At 47.1% G+C, this 12,096-nt stretch overlaps 1 protein-coding gene across 3 annotated transcripts in view; it reads right to left on the bottom strand.

The window, feature by feature from the left end:
• LOC144125669 (putative sodium-coupled neutral amino acid transporter 11) overlaps positions 1-12,096 on the bottom strand; it is a 37,230-nt gene that overhangs the window by 15,621 nt on the left and 9,513 nt on the right. For 2 of the 3 annotated variants that reach the window (XM_077659259.1, XM_077659258.1), the window contains 7 exons: positions 4,648-4,735; positions 4,450-4,583; positions 1,662-1,737; positions 1,504-1,569; positions 1,323-1,429; positions 420-499; positions 269-339 (listed from right to left, as the gene is read on the bottom strand). In XM_077659259.1, coding sequence (XP_077515385.1) covers positions 269-339; positions 420-499; positions 1,323-1,429; positions 1,504-1,569; positions 1,662-1,737; positions 4,450-4,583; positions 4,648-4,735 — 622 coding nt within the window. Of the gene's footprint in view, positions 1-268; positions 340-419; positions 500-1,322; positions 1,430-1,503; positions 1,570-1,661; positions 1,738-4,449; positions 4,584-4,647; positions 4,736-4,898; positions 4,935-12,096 lie in introns of all 3 variants that reach the window. The other variant, XM_077659257.1, reaches the window with a different exon arrangement.

The raw sequence follows: 12,096 nt of genomic DNA on the forward strand, positions 1-12,096 counted from the left end.
GTTCAAGAAAGGCTGCACATTCCATGGTGAACCCTGTTTACAGGACAGTACGATTACTTTTCAGTCAGCACTTAATTCAGTGTGTAGTATACCCACTGCACCCACTCATTTGTGTTTTACTGTGTTAACTAATTAACAAACAGCAATGCTTAATGTTCATTTTCTGCAATTTCCATTCAACCTCCTTTCATTTTTTTTCTTCTCAAATATCTTTAGCAATGCATCATATGTCACGGCCTACAATAGGTGGGTCACAAATTTCACTTACCAAATGCTATGACACCAATAGCCTTTGTGATACCCCTGTCAGCAAACACATAGGAACCAGGAGGCGAGGGCCTGCAACCATTGAACAAGTGTGGTTTCATGACATCCTGGAAATACTGAGGGCACTTGATGACTGAGCTCATGCTACTTACACAATATTCACGAAGGTTCCCATTCGCACAATCACAAAACCCAGAATTGCAAGAATAATTAGAAGTGACATCAGTGACACCTGGTTGAAGAGAAAAAAAGTGTGACACATGGATGGTAATCAGTTACAGAGCTGCATGGTAACATTAGTCACCATGTCCAGCACATTTCATTTCAGTGTTTATTATTCACTGGTATTTATAATGAAGGTATTTTGGCACTTAATTCATGGGTGATCTTGCTGCTCATAACACTTTCTTTTGGAAGGTATAAGCTCACAGTGGTGCTAAAGTTGCTGTGTGGAATGGCATTAGCTTCTTTAAGGCCCTTTAAACACTTAATGTGCAGTTTAATCCTGGAAACCAGTTACATGTAATTATGCAGTGGATAGTATAGTGTGCTTCAAATTTTTTAGACCAGAGGAAGTGATAAAACGAAAGGTGAATAGTGCCCAGCTTTACTGAGATGGTATTGCCTCTACAGGCTAAGACATGCCGTCTGCACATCACCTCATGTGATTGATTAAATGACCTCCGAGCACCCTGACTGCAAAGAAGCATCACTGACACACCACTTCCGTTAGAAAGAAGGAAGAAAAGAAGGCGGGCACGTAATTTCAGCCAAAACCAAAACTTTATGCAAAGAATTAAGAGTTTGTAACCACTTTATGTAGCCAAAAATATTGAAGTTTAACCTGAATACTTTAATCTGTATATATTTTGCATAAAAGCCACGATAGATGTGGCTGTCCCAAATATACCTGCATGGCTCTTCAATTAAAAAGAGCAGTGTGCTTTTGAGCTCTGTATAATTCCGTCAAAAAATAACCATTTGCTTCATTTTAATTTAGCTCATAGTGTCACACTGCAATAAATAAAAAGTTACATACTGTAAATGGCACTTGCCTTGTTGAGCTTTGATATGTTCCTGTGCAGGGAAAGTGGTAAAGTGACAAGTAGTGAAGCCATGATGACTATGAAGTGGCGATTGCCAAGGATGCTGTCAGGTGCCACTAAAAAGGACAAAGCTTACATGAAACATATCACGAAAACTTTGCATTCAGGAACCTGTGAAGCATGCACTCACCGTTGAAGATTCGCACAAACACCTTTGTGACTGTGTCACCAATAATGACGTTATAGCTGATCATAGCTGTAGAACAAGATATTTGAAATGCTGTACTTAAATGACATTTAAATCTAAGTGAAGAGGCTCTTTAGCGTGGCGTGATCAGAAATGCGTACCTATAAATGGGTAAATGAACTGCATGAAGGTCAATGCATAAAATCCTGGTAGCCCAAAGGCAGCCTGGACAAGATCCTAAAAACGGAAAGAAAGAGAAGCATGTTTTTTTCTTTTTTGAACAAATTTTGCTTTCACTTTATGTTGCACATTATAAACACAGAACTAAATGCCATGGTGGCACAGTGGTTATGGAGCTCGGCTGCTGACCCGAAAGACGTGGGTTCGATCCCGGCCGCGGCGGTCGAATTTCGATGGAGGCGAAATTCTAGAGGCCCGTGTACTGTGCAATGTCAGTGCACGTTAAAGAACCCCAGGTGGTCGAAATTTCAGGAACCCTTCATTATGGTGTCTCTCATAGCGTGAGTCGCTTTGGCACGTTCAACCCCCTTAAACCATAAACACAGAACTGAAACTGCTCCTTGCGCAAATGTTTTCAGTGACATGTTACACAAAAATTCTGAAAATCTGCTCAATGCTGCTTCATAATCGTGCCGAAACACAATTAGCAGCATTCAGTGAAAGCAAAAGCAGTGTTTGCCAGAGCTGCTACTGTAGTAAAACTGAGAGTTGAACTTGTTGGTAGATGCAGAAAACAACGCTGCGACAAGGGGCAAGGAAGAAGACAAGACTGTACATACAGAGTTTTTCAAAAAGGCCTGCCAGTAATTTTTAAAATAGGCTTTTTAGTGTATAAAGATGGCCTCAGCGATATACAGGGTGTCCAAGCTAACTTTAGCCAAGGGTTAAAAAATAAATATATTTGAGGTAGGCCAGGGAAACCACTTACATACAGCTACCAGCCGGCTTGCGCATGTAGGCAAGTTTTTGTATTGCAATGAATTACTTAGATAAGTTTTCTAAATGTGTATATATTGACTTTAGACAGCAGATGGGAATAGAAAAGTTGGAAAGCACCTTCAGAAACCCCCATTCCATTTATTTGCAATAAAGAAAGCCTCACATGTATCTTTTTCCCAGCTCCAAAGAAAGCCCGTGAAATGCAAAAAAAAAATCATGTGACTACCGCATTCGCGCACCACGATTGTGCTGCTCTCAGTCCTGGCTTGAGTGAACAAAATCAGCTGCTGGCAAGGCGCAACGACCCCATTGCTCTGGCAGGCAGATATGTCGGCGGTGGTTGCACTGTCACACTTGCAGACTGGCTCGCAACTGGCTCGCAGGCTGGCCACCGTAAACATATCATGTCATGTCATGTCACATATCGCACCATGTCAGCAGCTGATTTCATTCACTCAAGCCAGGATTGAGATCAGCACAATCGCGGCACGTGAATGCGCTAGTCATGCGATTTTTTTTGTATTTCGCGGGCTTCCTCCTTCGGAGCTTGGAAAAAAGATACACGTGAGGCTTTGTTTATCGCAGATAAATAGAATGGGAGTTTTTGAACGTGCTCTCCAACTTTGCGATTCACATTTGCTGTCTAAAGTCAATATTTACACATTTATAAAAATTATACTAATTGCTAATTAATTAATTGCAAAACAAAAAATTGCCTGCGATGCGCAAGCCGGGTGGTACATGTATGTAGGTGGTTTCCCTGGCCTACCTCAAATATCTTCTTTTTGAACCCTTGGCTAAGTTAGTCCGGACACTCTGTATAATAGTGGCAGGGGTGGTGGACATCAGGAAATAGGTCATCTGTGTTGACCAGTAATTGGGTTAACTATAATCTAATAATAGTTTTTTATTTATTGCAGTTAGGCACCGGGTTGTCATTAGAAATGCTAGCTGAGCGTTAGTAATGGCCCTATCAATTTTTTGAATTTTGAAAACAAATCTGCTCGTCATTGTGGCGTAGCGAATTCTAGTCAGCCGAGCGCGCACAGCCCACCCACCTGCAAACGAGGCTTGGCGGCGCACCTGTCATGTGAGCCTGGCTTTGGGTGGTGGGGGGGGGCTGGGCTATAGCGGTGAGCAGCGAATAGATAAGTATCAGTATCCCCTTAATACCTGCTTGAGTCAGGTCAGCAGTGCCACCCTGCTGCAGCACTGAAGGTCGTCTGACACATGTAGCCAAGTTCGTTATGCAGCAACGACGACCAGAATCCAGTTTTTGAAATTCTAAAAACTGATATGAGTTATTACCAATTAAGCTCAGCTATACAAGTCGAATTACAACTAGGTGCCTAAATCTGATGGTGAAAAAGTTAAGTGTTAAAATTTGGAACCCAGTCAACCAGCTCACTTTTTTCTTTTTTCTAATGTCCGCCACCACTGGTATTACTGTGACACAAAGGCCAAGCTGGTATCTCAATAATACTGTTTCACACCGCTAGCTGCTAAGGCGAAGGTTCCTAGACTGAATGTAGTGGTAGTTGTGACCACCGTGAGGGCTGCCATATCTAGAGGGGTCACAGTCACGTGACCACTCCGTGCATATAGTCCGTGCCTCATGCTATACCTCCCAAAGCAGAACCGCAATTGTCACGCACTCATGCATGGCAAATGCAACAATTACAAAAGCACAGGGAGATGCAGCTATAGTGCTGACCATTTGTACTACCACTGCAGTAATCACCATTAAATTTTAAAAATATTACCGGTAGGCTTCAGTGAGATACCCTGTATGTATATGTAGCTCTCAATTACATACCCAACCCTTACGATGACCATCATCTAGTGAAACAGCATTGAGTATGCACATAAAAATCACAAAAGTGCACCCCAAGTTTTCATTGAAAACAATATTCCCTGATAACTAGTGGGTTGGCAAATAACTGGCCAAAGATTTGTCAGGTAATCTACAGTGAATGAAAGCAAACTAACCTGATAAGTTGATGTGCCTGTCGTGATGCCAGCCTTGATTAAAATGCACAAAGAGTAATCAGTAGTGGCCGCAAACATTACCAGAAGAATGAGTCCCATTCCAAAGCCAGCTTGCTTCAGTGCATATGCAATTCCTGTTTTGTGAGTAATGAAGTGTCAAAAACTGCAAGGTAACATATGGTAGAGCTTCTAGCTTACCTACAACTCCAGATCCAATGATGCTGTTGATGTAATTAAAGCTTGTTTGTAATAAGCTGCTAGTTTCCTGGGAAGCGGAGCCATCCTCCTGAACAACAAGACAAGTTCTCCATAGAATCATTAAAATGATGGTGATCAACATCTATTCAGTTCTTGCATGCATCACAATAAAAACAAGCCAACGAGTTACCAAAACTAAACATGCTGCTTTGAAAATGGTCCTTTTAGTTAATAATGTAAGCAGTTCATACCAGGACAAGCTGCTTTGTGTCAGTGCTGTCATCACTCTGGAAGCCAAAAAAGAGAGAGAGAGAGAGCAAGAGCGGGTTTATGGAAGAGGGAGGTAAAGAGGTCAGCCTGAAGAGAAGTTACTGAATGTTTCCTGTGCCACACATACACAAAAAATGATATGCCCTTCATTCATGCGATGCCATGTGGGTGAACTTAATGCCATTAAAGGTCTTGTAAAGTTGACACAAACCACTCGCCTGTAAGTGCATGTTTTCGTTCCAATCGCTTGTGCAGAAGGGATACAACTTCTTCAGTCATTTCATTGAGAGAAGTCGCCTTGACAACTAATTGTTTTAGTTGGCACCATTTCTCTGGTACATCTAGCTTGCACTGCTTTGTTGTCTGCTAATAAATGGGTTATGGACACTTACTCAACATAATGCCTATAAACAACAGCATTTTTCAAAGGTGAATTTGAGATTACATTTATGACATTTCCATTATCAGCTGCACTGCTTTCACCCTTCATCATCATGGCATCCAGTGAAATTCTGTATGTGTAGCGCTGTCTCTAAAAATAATGGCATTAATGAAGGTAAGGCATTAAGTTGGTATCATTTCTTGTGTGTGTTTGGCATGGGTAATGGATGACTTTTATGGTTAAATCGTTATTAACACAGATGCTGCGACAGATATCAATTAGAAGGCAAAGCAAAAGCCCCTTTCACATCAAAGAACTTCATGATTAAAATGAGTTGTGTACAGGAGCACTGTTAAATCATTAGCGAGATCAAAACTACAGCTGCACAATGGCTCTCAGTCAGAAGCAAGTATCCTACTGTTGCAATAAATTTTCTGACAGGTTTAGTAAACAGAAATGCGTGCACGCATAATGAACGACTTGACGCGACATCAGGGACACTGTGCACTGTGATGGAGCATCGGGCATATCTAGCTTATACGGCGCAACTACAAGCGATGCAAGCAAATTTCCCACGTGTTGGAACCTTGTCGCTGTGGCCGCTGGAAACCTGTTTTTGCACTTCGACGGCGAGCGTTTTCGCATGCATGTGAAACAATGTATAAGCCTTCAGCATGCTTCCAGTCTAAAATATGGCGACCATTTTGACATCATTGTAGGCCATGGAGTTCTTTCCTTATCTTCGGATGCAAGCCATCCACATCACAGGACAGACACGTACTGCGGACTGTCGTGCATCGCCCATTGGTGCTTTTACCGCCCGGTAGTACCAAAGCTTTCAAAGGCATTGCGGACAACTCCAGGTTCAGAGAGCAAGCGGAGGGGTCAAAAGCCGTGTTTGTCTGTTCGAAAGTAAAGAATTCCCCACGCATCAAGGCATAAATGGCTTGCACAGACATCATATAGTTTCTGCCATGTTTGATACAGAAAGTGTGGTGATAACTTGCACATTTTACAGCAATAGCTGTATCTGGCAGACTCGAAAGGAATTCATGAGTGCATGCTATTGGGCATTCATGGTTAAGCAAGGGTACTGCGCAAAAAGCATGAGGGAGAAGATGACCTCTGTTTTTTTGCAGTACCCTTGTTTAACAATATTCCATTCTTGGTTGCGTATATACACAGCTTATTTTTTTCTTCTGATTAGATTTTCTGACGAAAGGAAAGGCACAGTAACTGCCTCAATTCTCGTGGTCTGTCTAGCTGGGGATTAGTAGGACGTTCTTGCAGGCTAGTTGGTTCATAGTTCCAGAAAAGTTAAAACTGCACAAAAGACAAGGACATAGGCAACGAGGAACACACAAAACACCATGCACGCAGCTGGGGATCCTTAATGTGCACTGACATTGCACAGCACATGAGTGCCTTTTGCATTTTGCATTTTTTGGGGGCGAAATTCACAAATAGCTTGGGGGGGGGGGGGGGGGGGGCCTTGTCAACCACATTCTTGAAGGAGCAAATGTGGTAGCATTGGGAAGTTAGCCCACCGCCCAAAATTCCAAAGGACACCCAAAATTTTGTAAGTAGGCCCACTCCAGAAAATGGATTAGTGTGGATGGATTGAGGTGGATTAGTGGGTTAGTCCGTGAAATGGGCGGGGAAAGCGATCATAAGCGGAACAGACAGACAATAGACTTTATTAGCCTCATATGTTGCAGCAGGTCAACGGTGGCTCAGCCATGCTCGGCTACTGAGCCGGAGTTCCCGGGTTAGAACCCGGCCATGGCGGCCGCGCTTCGATGGAGGCAAAACGCAAAGGCGCCCATGTGCCGTGCGATGTCAGTGCACGTTAAAGGTCACCACGTGGTCAAAATTATTCCGGAGCCCTCCACTACGGCACCTTTTTCTCCCTTTCTTCTTTCACTCCCATGTTCCTCCCTTCCCTTACGACTCAGTTCGGGTGTCCAGCAAGATGAGAGACATTTTTGCGGCGTCATTTAAAACCAATTTTCAACCCTGCCGGGTGGCCGAAAGCTTATGCGCCTCGGCGAGCCTGGCCTGCAGGCCCGGCTCCGAGCTGCGCAGCGCGGTCTCCCGCTGCTCCTCGGTAGTGATTAAGCGGAAGGGGCTGATAGGGAGGCCCACATGATGTGCGATAGGGTAGCTTGCCCACCGCAGAATCTGCAGTTGGGAGAATAGCCGAGACAGGAAACAATAGCACCTACAGAAGAATGATGCTGGACAAGCGCTAGAGGGTGGGGTAGATATGGGAGAGAACTGCGGGATTTGGAAAGTTTGTGCAGCACGAAACGCGAGATCGTATGCCACCACCCCGAACACTGTGCGATGAATGGCTGAGCCGCAATGTTCATATGAAGATTCGTAAAAATGTGGAATTTGGCATACATAGGTCGCCGGTTCGAATCCCTGCCTCGAGCTATGCTCTAACTTAACTAGTAAGTTTATGCTACACGAAAGGCTGAATCGTGTAACACCATCCGGAACATTCTGCGGCAAACGGTTGGCCCACAAATTTTACACGAATGTCGGGACTAAGTGGCTTAGTTTCGAGTTGTGGTGCTAAGGCGTCACGCTGCCACCTGTTCTTTTATTCCATTATGTAACCACCTCGGTTACCATGGCAGCCACTGAGATACAATGTTGTTGGTATGGAGGCCGCCATCTTGGATTGTATCCGTGCAATTAGCATAACTCGGAGGCTCGAAACGCGACCAGTAGAGCTAACGCCCTAAAAAGAATCCTTATTACACATAACGCGCCTATATACAGAGCCGCGCCACGCCTTTCTCTACACAGTCGCGACTGGAGCCTGGCGATCGACATTTCCGTGTACTGCGGGGACACGCCTTGCTGCTGGCGTGGAAGAAATCGAAATACAACCGCCGCGGTTCTTTTATCAGGCCGTCAGCGCCGGCACCGAGAATTCTCGACCAGCTGCTGCTCTCTGCCCAAGTGGTAGCTAGGCCGGCGACGCCAACGCGGCCCGCTTTTTCTGTCATTCTTCCTTCACTCTCCCAGCGCGGAAGGGCTCTTCCCTATACTTTCTTCTTCCCTTCACTGTACTCCCTATATACCTCGACAAACAAGCCTTTTCCCTCTCTTTTGTCGACACAAGTCCATTATCCCGGCCTCTTTTTTTTTTTTCGATGCAAGAAAGCTTGATAATGGGGTAAGGAGTCAACTGGAGCCTCCAAAGAGGCGTCAAAAGGGAGTCAACGGTATAGCTTGGGAAAAAGAGGCGAATTTCGGTGTTTTATATCCCCAACTCCTTGATTTTTTTTTACTCCTCCATCGCTTTCTCGACCTTACTGTACAGTTAATGGTTCTCTTTCTGTAAAATTCCTGCCTGGATGGCAGCACTCTATGTCTAGGCTTTTTCCCGCAACAGTCGCGGCGGCAGGTAATACGCAGAAATGCACTGCGCGCCTTACTATGGCACGAATTGCATGAAAGACGCTTGCTCGACAGGAGCGTCGATCGAGCGAGTGCCGAAGGCTCTCCGCCATGACCTGCCGACCCCTCCAGCGTCCTCCTAGAGTTTTGCTGCACCGTCGTCACGACTGTCATCGGTTCCAGGTGTGGTCGTTCCAAGGGTGCAAGATTATGCCAGGTTTCTGTCCTGTGGGAATTTGCTAGGCTTTTGACCATGGCTTCGGCCTCTCCAGGAGGAGGTCCGGCATCCCAGTTTGCCGGCTCAAAACTTCCCTTTGGAGTATTTCAGTAGTAAAGGCGTCAAGGCGATCCCTGTGGCATTGGTCCCTATTGGAGATGGTGCCGTTATACTCAAAAACTCTCTTGATCATTCAGGGGTAGCCGAAGGCTGTGACCAGTCGCCGTCTGGAAATTTCAGAAAGACTGTTTGGCAGGAGGGGTATAGCTGTGCGAGCCTCCCTGTTTAGATTGTGTGGCGGACTTGCTCCAGTGCACGTCTTCCGCCTCATTGCCAGTCAAACCATTTATTCCTGAACAGCTTGCCTGCACAAAGGGCATCATCTGCGGGGTTGATCTTTCAGCTTCACCCCAAGAGGTTCTTGAGGATTTTAATAATGCCGGTGTTGGAGTTCTGTCCGTCTACCTCTGTAGCAGGGAGGCTGGTGGTTCTCAGGTGCAAACGGAATCAGTTATTGCGACTTTTGCAGGGTCCTCTTGTGCACGTGAACTAAAGATTTGGCCGATAATCTATCGTGTAGACCCACTGCAACCACGTGTCCATCACAGTGTGGGAATTGCTGGTGGTTTGGCCACAGCACCAGGTCACGTAAGTCGGCAATGCGATGTCGCATTTGCGGGGACAATCATCCTTCGCGCACCTGCACAATTCTGATTCTCCTAGCTGTTGCGGTTGCTGCTGTGTTCACCCGGCTGATGATTCCACATGTCCGAAGCGTGTGGATGAGCAGACTGTCCTGGAAATTACTCAGCTGGATAGGTGTTCGCGAGCTGATGCGTACACCTTGCTGGATAGAAAAAGCCGCTCATATGCAGGTATTGTCCACACAGCTGGTAATGATCGATATAGAAGCCGGACTGACAAAGTTAGTTGTTGCTGCTGTAGGAAAGGCTCTTGCTGGTGTCCTCAATTGTATGGTCAGCACGTTCAGCGATGTCCTGTCCCAGGTGACCTCAGCACAGGTTGCGTGATCTGTTGTGAGCAACCAAACCCCGCCAACATGTCCCTCCTCCTGTGTCACAGTTGACTCGGTGCAACCTTCAACCTCTCTTACACCAATGCCAGTGTTGACGAATGTCACTGACACTTCCTCTCTCTGACATAAAAATGTCCAACTCAGAAACGTCGCGCTTCGTCATCGCCATCAAAATCTGATCAATCGTGCTCATGTCAAGACTAAAAAAGAGTCATCGGGTACCACGAAGAAGACCGACGAGGTGATGAAAGAGGCACTGTTGCCGCCTCCTTTCTAAAGCAATAATCATGGCTGGATTAACAGTCCTCCAATGGAATTGTTTGTTGCCGCCACAGCAGTCTTCAAGCATGCCAGGTATGTGTTGCTACTTTGGCGCTTCTTGGAATACGTCTTCCAGACGACCAGGAATGCGGCACCCGACACAGCGAGTGGCGACGGTCAGTCTGGCCAGCCCACGCGCATTCACCGAGGCTATAGTGACGACCCAGCGACAATGCACCACACACGGGGACAAGGGTTGGCAATCATCCGCGCTTCGCTCAATGCAGGTGTTCGTCTTCGGGCGGCCCTTGAACCAAAGGCGCGGCGGCCGCATTTCGATGGAGGCGAAGTGTCCCGTGTACTGTGCGATGTCAGTGCACGTTAAAGAACCCCAGGTGATCGAAATTCCCGGAGCCCTTACTACGCCGTCCCCTCATAGCCTGAGCCGCTTTGGGACGTTAAACCCCCATATACCGACCCAAAGCAATTTATACTGAGCGCCGTGGTGTGTTATGACGTCACTTCCGAAGAAGAGCAGCAACTCTGGTCACGTGGGCCCCAAAAGACACACGGACCGCTGCATCGTCTGCTCTTGTACACACGTTGTGCCTACCATGGCCTTTCGAAGGTACTGCGATATGCTGAGCAAAGCCATGCGGGCGAGGGGCGACATCGAGTTCTGAAACCAAGCGGCTCGCTTGGGCCGATCTCAGTCGGCATGCCGCGTGTGTGCCTACGCGGTTTCTGCTTTGTATTTGCCTCTGCCAGTCTACGCCGACGCTCGATCGGCGGACGTCTGTGTCGGTGTCCCGTAGCCGATAGCGCGTCAGTCGGCCGTTCCCCTGGTCACATTACAACGACACGATGCCGCGCTTGCCGACCAATACCCGTCGCTGTCTCCACTTCGCTCCACCGTATGCGAGACTGCTCCAGGTCCCGTGGCTGCTGATTGCGATATCTGCTGCTCACTTTTTTTTCTCGCGCTTGTATAGCAAACAGTCCGTGCATTCGCTAAACGAATGCTGCAAGATAATTTTACAGGATTCGACATTTACCGCGCTAGTACGGAATTTATTCAGGAATGATGACGACTGCACCTCAGCGCTTTGTTTACATTGCTGCTATATATAGTGTGGGGGTGTTAAACCTTGGCTTTAAAATGTTTGCACTATGTAGAGTACAGGCCACCGAGCGTTCATGCCGCTTACGAGACCTCAAAAGCGAGCGGGAAATTTACAATAATTTTTTTTTTTTAAATTCCCGATTACGCACCCCGCGGCGACACGCGGTGCCGGGCTTTTGCGCGAAAACCTGGCAGACGACGTCACGTCTTGCAAATGACGTCAGCAGCCGGGGGTAATCATTGGTTCACAGCGCCAAATTCTTTCAGACGTCACGCGCTACAGCGGCCGCGGCCACTCCGCGCGCTCCGCAGCCAGCGGAGGTAGGGGAGGGGCCGAGTAGTGGGGCCGGCCCAGAGCAATACCACCTAGGTGGTATTGGAAATATCCGCGGCGAGGCGCGCGTTGTGACGTCATGTGCCTCCTCGGAGCACCGCCACGGCGAAATCGCAAGTTCGCGGCCAGTGAATCTTTCGCTTTAAAATCCTCCTCCTCGCAATGTACGCCACTGCCCCAACAGATAGCGTGGCTCCTTCGCTCTCTCTCCCGCTTCCCCCTCCTTCACAGCGCAGCGACCATCCCCTCACAGGAGAGAGATATATACGCGCGATGTGCCTCCCTTCCACTCGCAACAAGAATCAACTCGCGCGAAGGCAGCGCCTCCCGCTCGTCTCGTTCGGGAGCATGCAGTGGGGCCGTGCGGGCACGCAGGAATCACGCGGTGAGCGGCGAACAACGCAGCGCACAT

This window comes from Amblyomma americanum, chromosome 3 (genome assembly GCF_052857255.1).
Source record: "Amblyomma americanum isolate KBUSLIRL-KWMA chromosome 3, ASM5285725v1, whole genome shotgun sequence".
Lineage (NCBI taxonomy): Eukaryota > Metazoa > Arthropoda > Arachnida > Ixodida > Ixodidae > Amblyomma > Amblyomma americanum.